This window comes from Ranitomeya variabilis, chromosome 3 (assembly GCF_051348905.1).
Source record: "Ranitomeya variabilis isolate aRanVar5 chromosome 3, aRanVar5.hap1, whole genome shotgun sequence".
NCBI lineage: Eukaryota > Metazoa > Chordata > Amphibia > Anura > Dendrobatidae > Ranitomeya > Ranitomeya variabilis.
In genome coordinates, this window is record NC_135234.1 from 723272632 (window position 1) to 723297491 (window position 24860).

General features: G+C 40.9%; 1 protein-coding gene across 2 annotated transcripts in view; it reads right to left on the minus strand.

The window, feature by feature from the left end:
• Window positions 1–24860, minus strand: part of PSPC1 (paraspeckle component 1) — a 133310-nt gene that overhangs the window by 30767 nt on the left and 77683 nt on the right. The window contains exons 8-9 of one of the 2 annotated variants that reach the window (XM_077298360.1): window positions 24234–24415; window positions 22260–22760 (exon numbers count right to left, since the gene is read on the minus strand). The exons of the other annotated variant lie outside the window; for it this stretch is intronic. Of the exons in view, the coding sequence (XP_077154475.1) occupies window positions 22575–22760; window positions 24234–24415 (368 nt within the window). The 3' untranslated portion in view covers window positions 22260–22574. Of the gene's footprint in view, window positions 1–22259; window positions 22761–24233; window positions 24416–24860 lie in introns of those variants that run through there. 2 annotated transcript variants of the gene reach the window in all.

Genomic DNA, 24860 nt, shown 5'->3' on the forward strand with positions numbered 1-24860 from the left:
ATATTGTCGGCAAACACCATGTCAATAAAAGTGAAACGTATCCTTGAAATATATGGGTTATTTTCCTAATAATAATCAAAGTCAAGTAGTTTTTAATAGGTTTATCCATAAAAAAATTAGGTTATAACAAAGCAACCCAAAAAATTTACTTAAAACAAAAGGGTAGGCATGGAGGGCAGGAGGGTGTCGGGGAAAAAAAAAACAGTGGAAAGAGGTATGGAGGGAACGGGAGGCAATAGTCATTTAGCACTAAAGAACAAAAACATAAGAAAGATGCAACGTAACCGTTCACCATTACATGATTAGCTTAATTGCATATTCATAAAGGATATTATACAAAATAAGGATATTGTACTGCCAGCCGCCTGATAGCAAAGCAAATAATTATATAAGGATTTAGGATGAAGATGATGAGAATTTCCTATTCCAATAAAACCAACTTCTTTCAATATGGAGTATGTTTCAACTTCTCAATGCTTGAGTGTGTTCATATATTATGCATCGCTATTCTTTCAATGATGATGTCAATCGAAGGGATGACTTTCCTCCTCCAAAAATAGCTAACAAGTGATTTGCGGTGATCAAAATATTTCAAGTGATAAACTAGAGTGCTTTAATCAGTATATCAATGCTAACAAGAGTATAGTCATTTGTGGGGAAAAAAATAAAATTAATATTCATAGTAACATTCTTGGCTTTTTAACATTTTGACATAGATCTGATGGAAAAAAGAAAACTTAAGAGGAATAAGATGGAAGAAGAGATGGTAAGTAGGAAAGAAGATTAAATCATGTAAAAACAAGAGTAGAAACTATAGGGGGGATTCTTCATAGGATAAACAGTCTCAAGTGTTTATCTTCTCTAGTCAAAAGCAAATATGGAAATAGTCAAGAACAGAGAACTATTTTATACAGCCCCAATTCCCCCCCAAAAAGTTGAGACGTTGTGTAAACTAAAGAAAAGCATGTAATGATGGTAAATTTCTTATAGACATATTTTATTCACAGCAGAATATTGGACACAGATAAGAAGGTGAACATTAGACATTTTTCCATCTCATTTGCAAAAAATTAATTTGTTTAAGAAAGTCACAGTAGCTTAAGTTTTGGAGAGGAATGTTGTCCCATTCTTGTCTGATGGAGGATTCTCGCCGCTCCTCAGTCAGAGGTCTTTGCTGGATTTTTCATTTTCCGAATGCGCAAAATCTTTTCTATTGGTGGAAGGTGGGGACTGCAGGCGGCCGGATCATCACCCAAACTCTTCTTCTGAGAAGCCAAGCTGTTGTGCTGGATGCAGTACGTGGCTTAGCAATGTCTGAAATATGTAAAGACTTACCTGACAGACACGTTGTCTGGATGGAGAATGTGTTGTTCTAAAACCTTTAAATAAGGCCGAGCACTGGTAGTGCCTTACAAGATATGTAACCTGCCCGTGCCATAGGCACTAATGCAGCCTCATACCATCAAAAGTGCAGGAACTGTGCACTGATGACAACCTGAATGGTGATTCATCTCAAGTCACAGGATATAGATCCATAAGGAATTCCACATTTTGATTCATCTGACCATAGAAAAGTTTGCCGTTTTGCCTCAGTCCATGTTAAATAAGCTTTAGACCAGATAAGGCGGCAGCATTTCTGAATTGTGTTGATATATGGCTTCTTTCTGTGTTAGAACTCTCACTTGCATTTTGGAAGGTCAGGGCAAACGGTGTTCACAATTATTTCTGGAAGTATTCCTGAGTCCATGCAGTGATTTACAAGACCAAATCATGCCTGTTTTTAATGAAGTGTCAACTCAGGACCAGAGAATGTCAAGCATCTAATGTTGACCATTGGCCTTGTCCCTTGTGCACATGGATAGCTCCAGAGTCTCTGAAATCCATGATGATATTATGTGCTTTAGACAGTCGGATAGTCAAGGTCTTTGCAATTTTACGTTAAAGAACATTTCTCTGAAATTGTTCTACAATTTAAGACTAAGTTGTTAATAGATTAGTGAACCTCTGACCATCTTTGCCTCTGAGAGACTCTACCTCCCTAACATGCTCTTTTTACAGTCATGTCACTTAGTTGAAAATAAACCCTTCAGCTGTATTTTTAAAAGTAACACTTACTTTTCCAGCCTTTTCTGAACACTGTGCCAACTTTTTTGGGATTGTGTTACTGCCATAAAATTACAGTTAATTTTTATTCAAATGAAATGGAAAAATGTCCAAAGTTCAACTTCTCATCTGTGTCCTATGATCAGTTGTGAATACAATATGGGTATAAGGTTTCCAAATCATTGTATTTTTATTATCTTTACACATGACACAGCATGCCAACTTTTTTTTGGAAATGGAGTTGTAAAAATAGAGCAAAGTGTTAGTCAATACTTCCATGCTGCACCATGGGACAGTAGGAAAATAAGGTACAATATATAGTGGGATTAAAATTGAAAAGCCCATTCAACTAAAAGGCTTGACTCACGGAAGAAAATTAAAACTATTGCTCACGAAAAGGGATATGTTTCCCGTTAGATGCTAATAAAACCATTTACATATGGCAAAATAAACACTTAATAGCTTTATCACCCCCACTGATTCTTCTGAACTACCCTGTGCACATCTACCCAGAAATCCTTTCAGAGGAATGTGTCATCAGACAGAGACCAATTGTTTAAGTCAGGATTTTACATGAAATGTATTTGTTTGAAGGGATTTTCCACAACTGGACAAACTTTGATAATCAACTCAGGAACCAAATGAAAATTGGTGGCATGACACTACAGCCAATGAGCGACAGCTGTTTACCATTTTGTCAGAGTGGATATTCGCCCTGACGGAATATTGATGAGCTTCAGCCTATCAGAAGCCACTGATTGATTGCATCAGGCACGTGACACAACAATGTCATGTCACCGTAGACACACAGGGGCATTGAGATCTCTGGGTGGCACCCCTGCGGGAGGTGAGTATATATTGTTTTTATATAACATAGGTCCTGAATTGATTAAGCTGCGGTCATATCCACTAGTGGACATCCAGTTAAAGATTTTCCCTTCACTACATATGCAATCGTAATATTGCAGCTTCAAGTTTTCGAAGAAGACAGCTGAAGGAAAAAGTTTAAAATTATTTTTAAAAGTTCTAATCGCCCCTCTTTTGCCTCATTCAAAATAAAATAAAAATATAAAAAAATACACATTTTGTATCGCCCGATCTATCAAAATCTAAAAAGAATTAATCAGATGGTTAAATGGTGTAACGAGAAAAAAAAATCAAAAACGCCAGAGTTATGGCTTTTGGTCACAGCAACATTGCAATAAAATGCACAGGAAATCAAAAGATCGTATCCATCCCAAAATTATATTGATAAAAACGTCAGCTTGGCAAGCCAAAAATAAACCCTCATCCAGCCCCAGATCCCGAAAAATAGAGACACTACATGTCTAGGAAAATGGCTTTTTTTTTTTCTCTTTTTTTTTTTAAACAAACTTTGGATTTTTTTTCACCACTTAAAATAAAAAAAAAGAACCTAGACATGTTTGGTAGTAAAAATGGTAAAAAAAAAGAAAAAAACAAACAAAAACAAAATGTTTGGAATTGCACTTTTTTTTGCAATTTCACTGCACTTGGATTTTTTTACCCATTTTCCAGTACATTATATGGTAAAAACCAATGGTGTCGTTTAAAAATACAACTCGTCACGAAAAAAACAAAAAAACAACCCCCCCAAAAAAAACAATGGCCCAGAGGATGAAGGGGTTATATGCTGTACATTTTTTTTGTGCAATTGATATCTTTGCTCACATGGCGTTAAATGAAATGGTGATTAAAAAAAAGAGGTTCTTTGCATTGTAAGGATGCATCTACGTTACCAGGTTGGACAGTAACTTATAAATTGACTTACAATTACTTATCAAAAAGACACCCTGGATTTTACGAACTTCTTGACACTCCAAAATCATGATGCTCTGCTGTTACGACACCATTTTCATTGTGGAGCTACACGTTGTAACATCTGGATTCTGCTGAAAAAGATTTGACTAAAACACACATTAAGAGAGCAAATGCATGTAACCTCCTATTCAGATTTTGATCTTTGCACAAAATTAAAAGAACTTTGCACATTTTATCAAATTTAAGAATCATATTGTTTCGGAACTTATTTAATAGGGAAGATATTCCACTGCTCAAGCAATCAACTATCTGCAGAGTCACAAAATATTTAGAACCTTACAGTGAGTAATTAACCTTTGCCAAATGTACATTGCTGAAAATTGCTTTGATTTATTGGCGAGTTAAAAATACTTTCATCTTGTAGATCATGAATAGGACCATCAGAAAACTGCACTTCCATAATAAACTAAATTACTTTCATGATAAATAACACTTTCTGGCCAATAAGCATCTTTTTTTAGTTTCCCCTCTGCATCATGCTCTAGTGTCACTATAATCCTCAGCAGACTGTCTCTCTGCTTCAGTTTCCCTCCAATCCCCGCTCAAACGTTTATGGGCAGCAGATGTATTTTGATCCTTTACTGAAGACAGATCTGTAGACAGATTTGAGCAGTTGTGATCAATGAAAGATCAGTGAAGAGAGAATCAATAGCTCATAAGTAGACAAAGTTTTGTCAACCCTTACACAGTAGTCAATGTATAATGGATATACGTTTTGACAGTGAGGACGATCAATGAGTGGAACAGGCTGCCAGGTGGCGAGTTCTCCTTCAATAGAAGTTTTCAGAGGCTGGACAGACATTGGTCTGAGACGGTTTAGTGAATCCTGCATTGGGCAGGGGGTTGGACACGATGACCTGGGAGGCCCTTTCCAACTAACAGGATTCTACTTGGATGTTCAGCAGCCTAAGGCAAACTCGTTTTCTATGTCTTTTTCCCTACCTTTAACTTTTTATAAACATAGATTTGCGCTCTTTGTGTATGCAAAGTGCAGTGCTCTTCTCTATGTGATGCCAGAGCTTTACTGTGAGTCAATCAGGTCTTTCCCTTATGATGATATTCTCACAGCATTTATCACAGAAAGATACTTGCTTCTTTATTTCTGTCCTCCCACAATCTGGTATTTAATGATTTAAACTTGAGGAATTTTTGGAGACTGAGGAGGTTTCTGAACATATTGAGACCAAGCAAGCAAAAAAAAAAAAAAAAATGTATGGAAGGTAAGATGTCGCTTTCCCCAGATAATACATATTACAAAATTTCACATAATCACATTGGCTACCGATATACACAGAATCTGTACATTTAAAAGTACACCTTATGGTAGAATAAAGGGAATGTAGGAGAATCTAATAACTTCTACTTTGTACATAATAGAAAAATATATTTTATGCAAAATGAGGGGAAAAAAAGTAAAGAAACGAAAAGCGACTAAATTTACTTTTTTTCCTACAGTACGTAGTTAAATAATCAAACATTGCAGGACTTGTCAGCACACATCTACTGTACCATACATACGTTGTTACAAAATGGCCCCCTGTAATAATGGAATTAAAAATAACTAAGAATTTTTTGTTGTAAACCGATTATTGCATGCAACGGAGATTTCGGACATCACTTGAGATTTACAGTGAGTCCAAAAATGTCATATTTTAGCTCAAAATAACAAACAGAAATAAACACGATCACTTTGTGCAATACACTGTAGTCAGTACTGTTACACAGAGGGCGGAATAATGTACTATATTCCATGGTAGAAACACTTCTATGAGAACACAGCGTTAAACAATATACAATTGAACATATTGGAAAAAAAAAAATGTGAAGATGGCGGTGAGTGGCTTTAGGTGAGGTTCAGACGGGCGTATCTCACGCTTTGTACACAGACTGAAACACGTCCGTCTGAACTCAGCCTTAGTCTAAAATATACATATGAGCCAATTCAAGTTACACTCATGTCATTTCATAGTACAAGTACTTTTATAAAAGATTAAAAACGGAACTAAGAGGAAAATAAAAAAACATGAACAGTTACCAAAGGAGATAGTCATTCCCCAGAGGAGTGCTGGTGCGGCTTCAGTCACCACTCAGTATATATAAGGGTAAGTTCACACAGGGCGTTTTTGCTGGGGTTTTTTCAGCAGCAAAACCTGATCTTCTTGGCAGGAAAGAAGCTGCGTCAAAAACGCAGGTGTAGGTGTGTTTTGGTGCATTTTTTTGGTGCGTTTTTTTTTTTTTCTCTTTGTCCATGGTAATGTCCTTGGATTTACAGCAGCAAAAACGCAGCAAATAATGATACCTCCGTTTCTGCTGCGTTTTTTTTCATCACCCATTCAAGTGAATGGGTGAAAAAACGCAGCAGAAACGCTGAAAGAAGTGACAAGCTCTATGTCCAAAAAACACAGCAAAGCACAAAATACTGATAACACAAAAACCAATGTGTGTGCATGAGATATCTAAAATCTCATAGGCTTTGCTGGTACTGTAAAAAGCAGCTGAAAATTAGCATAAAAAACGCAGCAAAAACGCCCTGTGTGAACGTATCCTTATAGTGAGTGGTGGCCATAACAACGCCCTGGCACTGACAGACAACCGGCTCAGTGGTGCATCAGTACCAGGTCATAGTTAACAGATAACTATGTACTAGGCGGTGACTGAAGCAGCGCCTACATGACTGAAAGCCGGAGGCTGCCGGAAGGCATAAAGTTAATTTCCTCTTGTAGGCAAGCTTTCAGCGCAGTGGCCGCAAGACTTTAGGACGCTATTAACCTGCAGATTAACCCCATATCCGCAGGTTAATAGAATTTGGGGACATGACAGGTTCTATTTAAACGTACACTTTAAAAACTATACTTTCACTCAAGGATTCTTTGTTTCATAATCAATTACACCAATATCTAAAAATTGAAAAATGAAACGAGGTGCAATGCTGGGAGTGCTCTCCTCAGGAAAATACTCTTGACCACTGATTAATTCTTCCTGATTTTTTTTTTTTTTTTACAAATCTATTATAGCTGATTAAAATGATGGCTATTTTTCAATTTGTTAGAACTTAATGTGTTCAGTAACAGCAACATTAAAGATGCTAAATGCAATGCACAATGAACTAGGGGTTTTCTTAATGAAACATGAGAACGTATTATACACTGCTCAAAAAATTAAGGGAACACTAAAATCCCACATCCTAGATATCACTGAATGAAATATTCAAGTTGTAAATCTTTATTCATTACATAGTGGAATGTGTTTAGAACAATAAAATCTAAACATTGTCAAAGTAAATCACAACTAATATCCCAGGGAGGTCTGAAGTTGGAGTGATGCTCAAAATCAAAGTGGAAAATGAAGTTACAGGCTGATCCAACTTCAGTTGAAATGCCTCAACACAAGGAAATGATGCTAAGTAGTGTGTGTGGCCTCCACGTGCCTGTACGACCTCCCTAAAACGCCTGGGCATGCTCCTGATGAGGCGGCGGATGGTCTCCTGAGGTATCTCCTCCCAGACCTGGACTAAAGCATCCGCCAACTCCTGGACAGTCTGTGGTGCAACGTGATATTGGAGGATGGTGCGAGACATGATGTCCAAGATGCGTTCAATCGGATTCAGGTCTGGGGAACGGACGGGCTAGTCCATAGCTTCAATGCCTTCATCTTGCAGGAACTGCTGACACACTCCAGCCACATGAGGTCTGGCATTGTCCTGTCATTGAGGATCCCAGGGCCAACAGCACCAGCATATGGTCTCACAAGAGGTCAGAGGATTTCATGTCGGTACCTAATGGCAGTCAGTCTACCTCTGGCGAGCACATGGAGGGCTGTGTGGCCCTCCAAAGAAATACCACCCCATACCATTACTGACCCACTGCCAAATCTGTCATGCTGAAGGATGTTGTAGGCAGCAGATCGCTCTCCACGGCGTCTCCAGACTCTGTCACATGTGCTCAGTGTGAACCTGCTTTCATCTGTGAAGAGCACAGGGCGCCAGTGGTGAATTTGACAATCCTGGTGATCTGTGGCAAATGCCAAGTGTCCTGCACAGTGTTGGGCTGTGAGCACAACCCTCATCTGTGGACTTCGGGCACTCAGACCATCCTCGTGGAGTCGGTTTCTAACCGCTTGTGCAGACACATGCACATTTGCCGCCTGCTGGAGGTCATTTTGCAGGGCTCTGGCAGTGCTCACCCTGTTCCTCCTTGCACAAAGGCGGAGGTAGCGGTCCTGCTGCTGGGTTGTTTCCCTCCTACGGCCCACTCCACGTCTCCTTGTAGCGCCTCTAGACACTAAGCTAACAGACACAGCAAACCTTCTTGCTACAGCTCGCATTGATTTGCCATCCTGGATGAGCTGCACTACCTGAGCCACTTGTGTGGGTTGTAGAGTCCGTCTCATGCTACCACGAGTGTGAAAGCACAACCAACATTCAAAAGTGACCAAAACATCAGCCAGAAAGCATTGGTACTGAGGTGAGGTCTGTGGTCCCCACCTGCTGAACCACTCCTTCATTGAGGGTATCTCGATCATTGCCAATAATTTCCATCTGTTGCCTATTCCATTTGCACAACAGCATGTGAAATTGATTGTCAATCAGTGTTGCTTCCTAAGTGGACAGTTTGATTTCACAGAAGTTTTGTTTACTTGGAGTTTAATTCTGTTGTTTAAGTATTCCCTTTATTTTTTTGAGCAGTGTAGAATAGGCTATAATTATAGTAATACAAGTTATTATACTCAATCAGCAATAACAAGCAAATTATAATAATGAACAGGAGAAAAGGTGAAAAGTGAATTTGGTAATTTAAGAGTCTATGGCTGGATTCACACATCTATATTTCATGGTCCGTGTATCAGCCATGAGTCTCGTGACTTGATCTTGACAGGTTCACGAGCATACATGAGACTGTCGAGTTCGGGTCAGGAGCCTTGGGGCTGCTCCATGCATCGCGGTGAATTATTTATTTATATAGCACCATTGAGTCCATGGTGCTGTACATGAGAAGGTGTTACATACAAATTACAGCTTTCACTTACAGTAAGCAAACTAACAATTACAGACTGATACAGAGTGGCGAGGACCCTGCCCTTGCGGGCTTACATTCTACAGGATGGTAGGGAAGGAGACAATAGGTTGAGGGTTTCGGGAGCTCCGGTGTTGATGAGGCAGTAGCTTCAGTAATGGTGAGGAGGCAGCAGGGTCAGTGCAGGCTGTAAACTTTCCTGAAGAGGTGGGTTTTCAGGTTCCGTCTGAAGGATCCGAATGTGGTTGATAGTCGGACGTTGGGGCAAAGAATTCCAGAGGATGGGGGATATTCGGGAGAAGTCTTGGAGGCGGTTGGGTGAGGAGTGAATAAGGGTGGAGGAGAGAAGGAGGTCTTAAGAGGATCAGAGATTACAGGAGGGAAGATATCGGGAGATTAGTTCAGAGACATATGGAGGAGACAGGTTATGGATGGCTTTGTGGGTTATTAGTAATTTGAACTGGATATGCTGAGGGAATGGGAGCCAGTGAAGAGATTTGCAGAGGGGGGAAGTGGAGGAGTAGCGAGGAGAGAGATGAATTAGTCAGACAGCAGAGTTAAGGATGGACTGGAGAGATGCAAGGGTGTTAGCAGGGAGGCCACTGAAAAGGATGTTGCAGTAGTCAAGGCGGGAGATGATGAGGGCATGCACAAGCATTTTAGTAGATTGACGGTTGAGGAAAGGAAGGATTCTGGAGATATTTTTGAGCTGGAGGCGACAGGAGGTGGAAAGAGCCTGCATGTGCGGTTTGAAGGACAGGGCAGAGTCAAGGGTTACTCCGAGGCAGCGGACTTACAGTACAGGGGAAAGCGTGATGTCGTTAATTGCGATAGGTCAGGTTAGGAAGATATATGAGATGGAGGAAAGATGATGAGTTCAGATTTGTCCACATTGAGTTTGAGGAAGCGAGAGGAGAAGAAGGAAGGATATGGCTGATAGACACTCTGGGATTCTGGACAGCAGAGAGGTGACATCTGAGCCAGAAAGGTAGATCTGAGTGTCATCAGCATAAAGGTGGTACTGGAACCCATGGGACTTTATGAGTTGTCCCAGGCTAAGTGCACAGATTAGAAGAAGTAGGGGTCTTAGAACAGAGCCTTGGGGGACTAAACAACAGAAAGAGGGTGGGATGAGGAGGTAGTGTGGGAGTGGGAGACGCTGAATGTGCGGTTGGAAAGGTCACCGGCATCAGGGGCTTATCTACAGCATTCTGTAATGCTGTAGATAAGCCCGATGTATCCTGCAAGATTAGAAAAAGAGTTTAGTTATACTCACCTCGGTGGGCGGTCCGATCCGATGGGCATTGCGGTCCGGTCCGGGGACTCCCATCTTCATAGGAGCCGCAGTGTGAAGACAAGGAGAGGACGCCATCGTAAGATAGGAGGCGCCGGACCGCGACACCCATCGGACCGGACCGCAGCGGGAACGCCCCTGGGCGAGTATAATCTAACCTCTTTTTCTCATCTTTCAGGATACATCGGGGGCTTATCTACAGCATTCCAGAATGCTGTAGATAAGCCCCTGATGCCGGTGGGCTTAGCTCACCTTCAATTTTGGGGGTGACAGGTTCCCTTTAAGGATAGGTGTGATTGTGGCATGTTTGAAAGCAGAAGGGAAGGTGCCAGAAGTTAGTGATAGGTTGAAGAGGTGGGTTAGGGATGGGATAAGAGTGGTGGTGAGGTTGGGGAGGAGGTGGGATGGGTTCGAGAGCACAGGTGGTGAGGAGCGATTTGGAGAGGAGACAATTAAGGCCCCCCCTTCAGTGATGTTGGATAGGGAGGAGATGGGGTTTGGGCATTGATCTGCTATACAAAGGGGTTGTGGTGGTTGAACAATGAAGACTTGCCTTGTTTAGTCGATCTTATTTTTAAAGTGTGTGGCAATGAGGGAGGTTGGAGGAGGCAGAGGAGGGAGTTAAAGGCTTTGATTAACTGTTTGAGGTTGTAGGATAGAGAAGATACGAGGGTTGTGAAGTAGGCCTGTTTAGCAGAGGTGAGAGCAGGTTTAAAAGCGAGTGTTGCCTGTTTGAATGCAGTGAAGTCGTCTTGCGAATGTGTTTTCTTTCAATGCCGCTGTGCAACCCTGGACACTTGCTGAAGCTTTTTAGTGGTGTTATTGTGACAGGGTTGTCTATTGATGTCGCACTCTGCCATGAACGAGAGGGGCAACTGTGTCAATAGCTGATGCAAGAGTGGCATTGTAGAAAGCAGTGGCACTGTGTGTCGTGGAGTGAGGATATGGATGTCAGTGGTAGGATAGAGTCAGTGTGTGGGTATCTAGGTGTGCAAGGTTTCTGTAGGGATACGCATGCTGCTGGACATGGGTGACCGGTGAGGAGGACAGGGATGAGAAAGTGAGCAGATGGTGGTCGGATAGAGGGAGAGGGGAGGTGGTGAAGTTAGATAGAGAGCAGAGACGGGTGAAGAACAGGTCTAGTGTATGTCCATCTGTGTGGGTGGATGCGGAGGACCACTGAGTAAGTCCAAAAGATGAAGTAAGGGACAGAAGTTTGGAGGCTGTTGACTGAGGGGCATCAGTGGGGATGTTGAAGTCACCCATGATGATGTTGTTGTCTGTTTGGCTGACGCCAATATAGAAGCTCAGCGCTTCTACTCCAGTTGATGGCACAAACCGCTCAGCTCATTGATTGGCTGCAATGATGTCGATGTGACGACAGCACCACAGATAATATCAGACATCGGAAGCAGCAGCAAAGACATGATGCTAGACCAGGGAAGTGCAAGTAAAGCAAGGAGTTTATTATTTCTTTTATTTAAACAAACTATGGATACAGAGGCTTTCTGAAACTGGAAAGCCCTTTTAAACGGGTTGTCCACTACTTGAACAACCCCTTCTCAATCACTGTTCCCCCCAAAGTAAAATAATAAAACCTATACTCTCCTCCGGTACCGTCACAGGCTCTCTCGGGCCTTGATGTAATTGACATATGGAGGAGCGCTGCAGCATCTCCCTCACTTCCTACGGATGACTGAATTGTCCCAAGAAGGGGGACAGTGAAAAGGCAGCAGATTGACATTATTATGACTCGGGAGAGTAAGTAACGACACTGGTGGAATGGCGTCGGCACTGGAGGCGAGTATAGGTGTAGCTATTTTACTTGGGGAAAAGTGACTAAGAAGGGGTTGTCAGTTGTGGACAAAACATTAAAGCTACTGAATTTTCTTTCGAGGAGAAGTTCACCCGTAATAGTACTTGCAAAAATGATCACACCATTAAACATGATAAATAAGTTTAAGTTGTGTATTACAATTTGAGGAAATGTACTAATAGAAAAAAAAAATCACAATTTAAACAGGTTCCAAATATTCTTCAGGAAAATGGTTCTTTGAAAGATAAATTGAGTGGATACTCTTTGTAAAGGTGAACAAAAAAAAACATTTTTGGTCCAAATTTTCCTTTCATACCAAAAATTTCTAACAATAATGAGTAATATTTAGCTTAGCCTAAAAATATAACACCATGAAACCAGGTTCTGGTACGCACATACTTAAGTGTAGGTTGATACAGAGTACCACTAGCTTCTAGATAGATCAGGGATAAGAGCTACATTAAAGGGAACCTGTCACCCCCCCAAATCAATGGTGAGGTAAGCACACCGTTATCAGGGGCTTATCTACAGCAGTCTGTAATGCTGTAGATAAGCCCCCGATGTTAGCTGAAAGAGGAGAAAAAGACGTTAGATTATACTCACCCAGGGGCGGTCCCGCTGCTGGTCCGGGTCCGGTGCCTCCCATCTTCATTCCATGACGTCCTGTTCTGGTCTCAACACCGCGGCTGCGGTGCAGGCGTACTTTGTCTGCCCTGTTGAGGGCAGAGCAAAGTACTGCAGTGCGCAGGCGCCGGGACAGGTCAGAGAGGCCCGGCACCTGCGTACTGCAGTACGCCTGCACCGCAGCCGCGGTGTTGAGACCAGAACAGGACGTCATGGAATGAAGATGGGAGGCACCGGACCCGGACCAGCAGCGGGACCGCCCCTGGGTGAGTATAATCTAATATCTTTTTCTCCTCTTTCAGGTAACATCGGGGGCTTATCTACAGCATTACAGAATGCTGTAGATAAGCCCCTGATGACGGTGAGCTTACCTCACCATCGATTTTGGGGTTGACAGGTTCCCTTTAAGGAAAACAAGTTGGTCATCAAGTTTATTAAATTTTAAAAAAAGGCTTTAATATGGCACTCGACAAAAAAAAAATAAATTGAGAAGACACGATTAACAGAATCGCCAAGCAGTGCAACAGAACTGGATATAGCAATTAACAGACCAACTATAAGGCCATTATAGTATATATTCACTGGACATGCCAATATGGTTTACACAAATACCCTTTACTTGGAAGCTTACTGAATACCAATGTTTCGAAACAATCGATATCTGTACAAAGATAAACCTTTGAGGAATGATGTCTCATACCAGTTCATTTTCTTCAGAATAACCTTCAATTGCACATCTTTTTCTCCATTAGTAAATTTGGATAAATCTAAACTTACTGTATTATTGTTGGACACACAGTGATCACAGTACCAGATGATTAGTCGGATTCCTTTCACACTTCTAGCAAATAAGGATCCCACTACAGCTGAGCAGAAGGATGGGGTTATTGAACCCTTAATACAGAGAGGCAAAAGTGCTTTAGTTTTACAGATCATATTCAGAGCACTTGCAGGAGTGAAGAGAGTCAGGAAAAAAGATTCATTATCACAGCACAACAATGTTTGGCCACGACAAAATCTTTCCCATCGAGAACAGTCAGCAATTTGGTAGAATACAAAATGCAGATAGAATCCCTTTAATATTTCCACAGAGAACTGTTTTAATACACATTGAAATTATATGGCTGCATTACATAGTTTTCCATTTACAGAAACATTTAAAAAATTCTCATTTTTCTATAAATGCACTTCCCTCACATTTGCCTTTCATACTCTTGTACTTGTACTTGTCTTATACATGGTGTACGTCCAAGTACTTCAGACTCTTGTTTTCTTCCCGTCAGACATCATCTACATTCCTAGGTCTCATCCTGCAAAGTATTTATCTATGCTCTTTTATGAATACCATAATGCATTAGTACAAAATCACAAGGCCATATGGAGCCCATACCATCTGCTTGTTATGGTAACCTCAATTATCAGGGATAAGGGAGCCATCAGGGAGGCTGAATTGTCATCTTCATCATTATAATTGTTTGACAGGAGCCATGCAATCATAATCATTACCTGTGATAGTTGTTTTATTCCCCCCTTCCCTTTATGGAATACTTTAGTCCATGCAAATTCATCAACATCATATAGGAAATTCTGGTGATGGAGATGGTAACCCTCAAGAAAATAAAGGTCAAGAGATGTCATGACCTAACTGAATAGAGGTATAGAATGTGTTTTCAGATAAAAAAGAACAACTAAATAAGTTAATATCAACCCACACACATAATATTATATAATAAATATATTCAGGAGGATATAGAGACTTGTGATAGAATGAATAATATCTATATGAAAAAAAACCTTCAGGTGTTACTTTAGTTAAAAAAGTCCCGGAATAAGATTGCTTTGCCCTTAATCGCCACTAATTAATCTTGCATATCCTGTGACAAGAACAGTCACAAAAACAGTCATTCCTGAGACAGTGCAGCAGTGGACCAGAGAAGAAAAAAAAAAACTCATAAGAAAAACACCCATAAATATGGGACCGATTGAGTCCAAAACCCATGTCAGCTAGACTATACACAAAAGGTATATCTATATGTGGATTGTAATCTGGTCTGAATAAAGCACTTTATCAAGGGCTCCTTGGATGCAGGATTATCAGTTTTTCTGAGTTTTTTCAAATTCAATCTAATTTATTTCTCATATGTGAAAAATAACTTTTTCAGTGTGAATCCTTTTATTAGTCCATGTGATATGGAGTGTAACGCTATTTATCTGTGTAGGTCAGGCTTCCAGACAGGTTTTTACAAAGATACATACATTCCATATGCAATGACATCAGAAGTAAACACATGCTTTATCATACCATTAAACAACACGTTCAAATATACAATTTAGAAAACAATATAAACTTTAAAAGGGTAGTAAACCGTCAGATTACATACGTATAATCTTTTCTGCACCAAGTCATGCATATAACCATAGTAAAGCGCAATATAAAGGTATTCAGATTGGTATGATACCTCTGTATACTGCTAGACTTATAAGGGAGGCAAAGAGAGGTATGTTCTATCTACAGCACTGAGTTACTTATTCTACCTACGCACTAACTTGTGCATATATGAAATTGATAAAAACACCCTTCACCCCCAATATCAGAGTAAAATGTATATAATCAGGATGCTGTTTCTAGTGATCCAAGTTTTAACTAATGACTAACTTATTCATCTATATCATACGTGGATGGGAAGCGCACTTCTCAACACTGAAATTGCAATACTAAGAATAAAAGGTAAAGGAGTGATGGAAATCACAGAATGGATAGACCTGCTATTGATATGCAGACGGTGAAAAAAAAAAACGGAAACAAAAGTTTCAAAACATCTCAAATTATTCAGCATAGCGTATGAGCGTCAGAAACAGAAATCTTTGAGCTTGTACAACTTGGTTGACATCAATGAGGTTATTAATGAGTGAAATGTTCTGCCCCACTAAATGCACTTGCACATGCAAATCAAAGATCCTCTGCTGGTAACTTCCTTTTGCACTTGCCAATCAATGATATCCCAGATATTCTCCATAGGAGACCTTTTCAGAGATGTTGTAGGCCATTGAAGCACGTTTAGGCCATGCAGGCTATCAAAGGCTTGGTTTTGTAGTACTGAAAAACAGCTCCGGTAGCCAATCCTCGTTAGTATAGTGGTAAGAATCCCCGCCTGTCACGCGGGAGACCGGGGTTTAATTCCACGACGGGGAGGCCTCTTACATTTCTGTAGCACTTTGCATACATTGTCATATTACTGGTGTAACAACATAATCAATGTAACATTGAGCAGTTAGGCTACGTTCACATTTGCGGCCAGCGCCGCAGCGTCGGGCGCCGCAGCGGCGCCGCATGCGTCATGCGCCCCTATATTTAACATGGGGGCGCATGGACATGCGGCGCACTTGCGTTTTGCGCCGCATGCGTCGCTGCGGCGCCCGCGTCGGGGCGCAGAGGACGCAGCAAGTTGCATTTTTGCTGCGTCCAAATTCAATGAAAAAAACGACGCATGCGGCGCAAAACGCAGCGTTGTGCATGCGTTTTGCTGCGTTTTTGTTTGCGTTGTGCGCTGCGGCGCCGACGCTGCGGCGCACAACGCAAATGTGAACGTAGCCTTAGTGTACCTGAAATAAAGACTTGAGGGTCCAGCAACTGTGTATTATAACACCCCACACAATAATCCCATTAAAAGGACTGGTCTTACGTTACCTTGTGATGGCCTGTTCATCACATTGCCCATTAAGTCTCGTGAGATTCGAAGATTGATGCATGGTGATCCATTCTGTATTGAATGTGAAGTTAGATGTCACGTACTAAGCATAAGGTGTCAGTGTCTACACAGACCATCAGAAGTAGTGCTTGCACGACCATGGGTTTTGAGCCAGACATTCAGCCACAGGTGTTCATGACAATGAGCTCAAAGGTCCACTTTTGTCTTGAACGCAATTGAAAGCCAGAGATTGGTTTGGAGACTACTTGAGCAACTCTATGAAGAGGCTAATTAAAGGGAACGGAAAAGAGTCCTAAAAGCCATTTTTCAACACAACAATAGGTTGCCAGATAATAATAATAATTTTTATTTACATAGCGCCAACATATTCCGCAGCGCTTTACAGATGCTCATGCTACAGCGAACAGCCTGTGTGGCCTTAACATGCGCTACCATGGCCTGCAGCGTCTACAGACTTGTCTCCCATTGAACACATGTGGGATGTCATTAATCGGCAATTGCACAGGGAGCTGCCAGTAGGTGGATATTGATGATTTGCACGCTCAAGAGTATTCAGTGTGGTAGAACATTAGACAACCATTAATAAATTCATTGGCTGCTATCAATTAAGTTAAAGGGGAATCTGTCACCCCAAAAATCATATATGAGCTAAGCCCACCGGCATCAGGGGCTTATCTACAGCATTCTGTAATGCTGTAGATAAGCCCCCGTTGTAACCTGAAAGGTAAGAAAAACAGGTTATATTATACTCACCCAGGGGCGGTCCCAACTCGTTTAGAGTCAGATGGGCGTTGCGGTCCGGTCCGGCGCCTCCTATCTTCATACGATGTCGTCCTCTTCTTGTCTTCCTGCTGCGGCTCCGGCGTACTTTGTCTGCCCTGTTGAGGGGTACTGCAGTGCGCAGGGCCTCTCGGACCTTTCCCGGCACCTGCGCACTGCAGTACTTTGCTCAGCCTCAACAGGGCAGACAAAGTACGCCTGCGCCGGAGCAGCGGCAGGAAGACATCGCATGAAGACAAGAGGTGCCAGACCCGGGCCGCGACGTCCATCGGACCGGGACCACAGCGGGACCGCTCCTGGATGAGTATAATATAACCTGTTTTTCTTACCTTTCAGGATACATCGGGGCTTATCTACAGCATTACAGAATGCTGCAGATAAGCCCCTGATGCCGGTGGCCTTAGCTCATATACGATTTTTGGGGGTGACAGATTCCCTTTAAGTGTGTACATTTTGTGGTGCTTATACTCAATATTGAATAAACCCACATATTTTGAAAATTTTGTATAATTATTTCCCACAATTTGCGTATCATTAACCCCTATTGATCTTGTGGTTTTCATAACTCCACTACTTTTTCAAACTTCTTGGGGTTGCAATTTCAATGTAAAGGAGTGTATAACTCAGGACTTTATTTGCAGTCTGTACTAGTGACTTGGAGGCCACCTGTGGTTCTTTCCCCTTTTACTTACGGAAGATTCCATTGTGTACTACAGTGTTTCCCAGAAAATAACAGTGTCTTAAATAATTTTTTCATCTGAAAGAGGAGTCAGGGCTTATTTTTAGGGGAGGTCTTATTTTTTTGCATGAACAGCAAACCACATTTATTCTAAAACAAAACAAATATCGACATTTATTAAAATATAATAGTATCATCACACACACATGCTGCACATACACATGTATATACACACACTGCACCTCTATACACATGTGTATACACACACACCTCTTCAGTACCTCTAGAAACCAAGAGTGACATCATGGTCACCAAAGGTCTGCAAGCCTTGGGATAGAAATGCAAGGAGGACTCAGATAGTGAGGTTTCAGGTGGGGTTCCTGACTAACTAGGGCTTATTTTTGGAGCAGAGCTTATATTTCAAGCATACTCCAAAAATCCAGGAAAATCATGCTAGGGCTTATTTTCGAGGTAGGTCTTCCAGAAACTGCGGAAGTAATGACATAACAGAGATAGAAGTGAGTGCTAGTGATACGGTTCTTGGTCTGGCATGAAACCGGACTAAAATTTGACAATGAATATAACTGTAGCCTGCTATACCCAGATATTAAATATCTTACATTTTTAGCTGTTCTTTACTGGTCACATTCATTTGAGTGAATACATTGCAGTATATCAATAGACCAACACTTTATTCACTATGTAGTGAGAATAAAAGTTACCTTGGAAATTTGAATGTAATCTTTAAAAAAAAGGAGAAAAAAAACAGGATGTGTCTCTCCTCTAGAAATAACAAATTTTTGGTAATATGAAATATGAATAACAGTTGGTAATATGCTTACATTAATTATCTAGAGGTATGATAAGGCAACACGTACAAAAGAATAACTGCTTAGGTGAAAAACGCATTCAAGCAAATATATTTTGCAAAATACATTTTGCATTAAAAAATGTCGCATATTTGGAATATGTCAGTCCATATGGTAGCCTAAATATGCATGGGAAAAAATTAATTGCCCATTTTTAAAATCCAATCAAACAAAGAAATTGGTTTTCATCTCAAAGAAAAGGATTGTGTAGATACATAAACTAGAAATATAAAAGTTTGGATACCGGTAAAACTGACGAGACTGTAAAATCAGAAATATTAAAAAGTATCTACAAAACTGACAATTTTCATGGCTGTACACTTGTAGCAAAGATGACTTTACACATTACACATTGTCCTGTGGTAGTTGGTCTGTTAAAAGGGGTTGTTCATGAACATTTATCATTCATTTGTGGAATAGGTGAAATCTACGACAACTGAGGGTCTACCTATAATAATGGTCAGATGTCCCCCATCAGTCTCTTTTTGACATCTCCGTTTGTCCCATAGACGAAGAAAGCAGCAGCACTACACCCGTGACCGCAGCACCATTCAAGAAAACATGGGTTTACAATTGGAGGAGGTCCCTCAGCGATCACAGCTGATAAATGTTGCTTGTGGACCAACCCATTTAAATATATGTTGATTTATAGAATGCATTCATCCCATTGCGTGTTAAGTATTCCCATCTCGCAAACTTCTGGCAATTCCATGCAATATGCTGTAACTGTAGGATACACTACAGCCTGCAATTAATCTCGGGAACGAGTCCTTGTTGCCACTGTTAAATTTTTGGAAATCTCATAAGAATTAACGAGAGAGGTGCATGCATGGTGACCTCCTCACTGACAGTGGTGAGTGGCGGGCCCGTTCCCAAGATAGCATAGATGAGACTTTCTCCTATCATGTAGATAAGAAATGTATGAGATGGGATGTCAACTACTATAAAAGCTGTTACTGATAAAAATATTTCTTCCATCTGCCTCCTAATTGTTGTTTACATATGTAAAATGAAGTAGGAAATAATAAGTGTGCTGGAGGGTCAGACTACACAGGGCCTGGAAACAATTTTCATTGACACTTGCAATGCTTGTATTATTTTAGATGCATTGAAACAATTGAAAACTAGTTGGTTGCAAACGTAGACATGGCATTTGGAATATCAAATATTAAGGCAATAAAATCCGAAAAATGACAGAACCAATTTCATCACCGTTACAGCTTTAAAGGGAATCTGTCACCACATTTGACCTATCTAAACTATTAATATGGGCATACAGGTTATAAACTGCTGAAAACAGTCCTCCCTGCAGGTCTCACCTTAGATGTGTTGTTGAGAAATCATCTTTTATCACTTTATATAAATGTCCTCTTCCAGGCTCTGGAGAGGACACTGCCTGGAAGATAACTGCATCCAGAGCTCATTTTACATGAAGGGGAGTTACCAGTGTGATGTCCGTTTTGTGCGCTCCTGATCTCACTTCAGAGCTGTGTGCGGTTATAACTGACACATCTGCAGGTTCCTCTCAGCTCCCATCTCACAGGTAATATTGTTGCAATTCAGGAGAGGTGAGAGAGAAGCAAAAAATGTGTTCGCAAGACGACAAAGTCAATTTCTCCTGTTCTGTGTTAGTTACTTGTCCCACACTGGTAACTCCCCTTCATGTGAAATAAGCTCTGGAGGCAGAGTTATCTCCTGGCACCATCCGCCCAGAGCCTGGAAGCGGTCATTTATACAAATTGATAAAAGATTATTTATCCACAAGGCATACAGGTAGGACTTTTTCAGCAGTCTATAACCTGTATGCCCATATTAATAGTTTAGATAAATCAACTGTGGTGACAGATTCCCTTTGAAGAAATATACCGTATTTTTCGCTTTGTAAAACGCTCTTTTTTCCCCCCAAACTGGGGGGGAAAATGGGGGTGAGTCTTAGAAAGCAAACATGCCTTACCGAGATCGCGGGTGCAGGCCGCAGGCTGGGATGAGGGGGTGTCCGGGTGCCCGGTGATTGCTGGCCTGTGCAGAGGGGGGCCTCTGGTGCCCAGCAGTGCTGCGTGGGTGTCCGGCGCTGCGGCGGCCATATTCCCGAAGACCACAGCACATGGAACCGTGGAAGTGCTGGGGCTCTGTCCTGCCGCAAAATGTCGGCAGAGCCCCGGGCAGCGCCGGACACCCACGCAGCACCGCTGGGCACCAGAGGCCCCCCGCAGCAAAGGCCAGCAACTGCCGGGCACACGGAGACACCCCTGCAGCAGCACCGGACGTGCCACACATCAGAACACCCCCTCATCCCAGCCTGTGACTTGCAGCATCACCCCACTCCTGCCTCCTCCAGCAGTGACCCTGGGACCCTGCTTCACCGCAGCCACCATCCCCGGTAAGCAATAAGATGCAAGGATTATAAGAAGCACCACCATTTTATTAAAAAAATATTTCTTTTTTTTTTCTTCTCAAAATTTGGGGTGCGTCTTATAATCCGAAAAATACGGTATCATTTTCTAAATTGTTTAATCAGGTTTTATGGTAAAGTATATTACCATATATATATATTTGTTGGGTGAGCCCATTCCATTTTGGCTGCCAGGAAAACACTCACTTTTATATCCTTACATTGATTGACTTTTTACTTCCATATAATTTTCCGCTGGCATGTCATTTCTATTTCCATTGCGCATAAGTCACTATGAAGTGATCAGGTTTTATCCTTTCTACTTGGATTATTACTGCTAGTGTTTTTTTCCCCATTTGGTTCATCCACCAACACGTGTCAATTCTGTCCTCTGCGTTGGAACAAGTACCATTATGAACTTCTTGGTCTTTTAAATGTTTTTTTTTGCAATAAAAGTTATTTAGATTTTTTCCTGTCCTGCACTTTATTTTATATTTATATTATTAAGCCCCAAAGCATTTCATAGAATATGCTTAAAAAGCTGGGGACCATAGCTGAAGACAAAATTAGTCTGCTGGTACCCCTGGCCAGCTCTTCCAATGCTGCTGCAGATGAGTGACAGGTATCTCCATGTAAACATAGAAGGGAGAGACCTGTCAATCATCTGCAGTGGCACTAGGAAGACACCTGTTGAGTGGCTATGTCAAAGCTCACATCTGAACCCACTGCAAAATGGGATTCAAGCGTCTACGCCAGAATCCTGTTTTGCGAGTGGTTTGGACGTGAGCCCAGATGGATCCACTGAATGGGTACCTGAGAGCAGTGTTAAAGCACCCTTAGGCACTGCAGAACAACAGCAATGGTTTAGTGTTGGTCAAAAATGCTGCATAAATGAATGTGGTAAAGGCAGCAGACGGAGCATACTACCCTGTGCGGTGCTCTCTTAAGCACAATTTTTAGGAAGCTTTCTCAATAAAAAATAAAAAATCAAGTTAAAAAAATAAACATAAAACCTTTCAAGTTTTTATCATGCATCACTCACAAGCCATCATTTGTCAAGAACCACTGAAACATGGGGGGGGGGAATGGGGAAGCGGATTTATAGAGCATTCATAAGGAGAATATTAATCTAGACACCAAATTTCTACCTTTTAAATTGCTTTATTAAACAATTCAAAGGAAGTGTCGCCTTTATTGTTTTCATTTAAGCCGCAAGTTTTACAATACTAATACAAATAGAATAAATCACGGTAACATTCAACCTTCACAAAGTCAAGAGGCAAGTGAAATCTCATAAGAGCAAAAAACACAATAGGTATGAGTTACATAACAAAAAAGAACTTTCTACAAATGCTAGTTTTAAGACAAAACAATAGGTTGAAATTAAAAAATAAAAAAGGAAGGCATTCCACTGGAATTTATCTACTAAACATTCTCATCGGTATGGAATGATGCACTAGTAACGGCGACGCTTGTTAGATCCATCAAAGTTTCCCCCTTGGTTTCCTCTATTATAGCCACCAGGTCCACCACCAACTGCATTTACACCACCCACTGCTGGCTGAGCAGCTTCAGTTCCTGCTCTGTTAACCATGGGAGACCCCATTTGGGATGGAGATGGTTGTGAGAATCTATCAGTGCGCTACAGTACATTCGCGGCCAATGTGCAGTCCCAAAGGGTTAACATTTGTCATTATTATTGGATATATTCACAAAGTGCAGTGATGACGTTCAGAAGACAGTCCAGGAGAGTCGAACATAGAGGGGAAAAAAGGAGCAACTAAATTAGTAATTATATTACATATAAAAGTATATTTAAAAAAAACAAAAAAAAAAACCAGCTAGATTATATTCTTTGCTCAGGCAAATTAAAGTAGAAATAGTGCAAACTGAATAAATTAGCAAGTAGCTATAAAACAAAAGAGACTTCCAAAATTAAGACCACTCATGTAAAGAACCTTTTAAGCAACAATATAAATATATGAGTAAAAAAAAAAAAAAAACCCTTACAAAAAAATCCCTTTAACTCCCACCCAAGTAAAATTATTTATGTCTATACGATTTTGCTAAGGAATACTACATATATATTCGTTCAAGAACTAACAATATTTCAACAAATTTTCAACAAATTTTAAAGTTTAAAAATAGAGCACAGACCATGCACACAAAAAAATATTTTACTAAAGAAAAAAAAAAAACCTATAATATTTTTCTTGTAAAAGGAATATAAATTCGAAAATATAGTTAAAATAAAACATCTTAAAAGATGTTCTGCGAAACTTGGAAGTTATGACCTAACCATAACTAATAACAGTCCGATCGCTAGGACCCCCGCAGATCGAGGGAACGGGCCTCTGAAGATCCCATTGTGAATGAGGTGGAAGTCGAGCCCATTTTCCGGACTGGTGGAGGTCCCAGCAGTCGGACCCCTCAGTCATAGGACAATTATCCTCTATCCTATGGATTGGGGATAACTTCCAAATTTGGCACAACCCCCTTATGTAGTAATACTGAAAATCTATTATGCCGTTTGAAAAAGAGGCTGAAAAGGTACTTTTATCAAGTGTTTAAGGCTTTACATATACTAATATATAAATATACCAACGTGCATATGTGCATATATACTACGGTACATCTGCCATTTCTGCATTAACAAAAAGTTATATCAAATAAAATAGAGAACAGATTTTTCCAAATTTCCATGTCTAAAAGGAGTGAAGATATAATGCATAGATCCGGTTTAGGTTACTGATTATGTCATGTTGGCGGCGAATATATTTTTGGGGGGTGGGGTAGTAAATTAAAAGTTCGAAACAGAACATGAGCAAAGACTATGATCGCAGGAAAAACGGCTGAATTATTTTCTAGTAACACATTATATAAATGAAAATAAACAACGCCAGTGAAGAACGTGCACACCATTACCCAGACATATTGGCAAACTATGTGATAAACACTATGTGATACATTATGGCTGTTCATCACTGTGAATAGTGGGGAAGGTTGGATTAAACCAGCGTGCAACTGGCTACAAAAATGCAATAAAAATCAACCAACCATAAGCTATAGTTCAAGGACAATCACATTTTGAGAAGAGAAGTTACTAATACATTACCACTGCTCCATTGTCTGGCATCATTGCGGCTCCAATGCTTGCAGCTCCTTCAGAGCCCAATGCCGGACCGGGACCCATTGAAGGGCTTGAGACAGTTGCTCGGTTGCTGATATTCATCCCCATCATTGGTGGTGGTGGTGGAGGAGGACCTTGGTTACCAGCAGGTGCTGGGCTATAGGTATCTACGCAAAACAATCTATACTTAGACATGTTCTTTTTATCTGCTGCGCCCATTGAACATTAAAATATTTCAAGGGTTTCAGTAAAACTAGAAGTAGTACAGAAAATATAGCACACTAGTAGAAGCATGTATTTTTAGCTGTAATGGGAATCTGTCACCAAATTTTTGCTAACCAATCTGAGAGCAGCATAATGTAGAGGCAGAGACCCTGCTTCTAGTGATAAATCACTTGCTGGGCTGCCTGCTGAAGGTTTGTTTTTTTTTTAATTATTATTTTAGCAGCAGAAGATCACCACTAGAGGACTACCCAGCCAGTTGTCGGGGAGTCCAACGACCCTCCAACCCCGCTGATTGGCAGATTGCTGTGCATAGGCAGAAAGCTGCCAATCAGTGGTATGGGCGGGGTTATAAAGAGCTCAGCATTCTGAGAGCTGGCAGATCTGCAG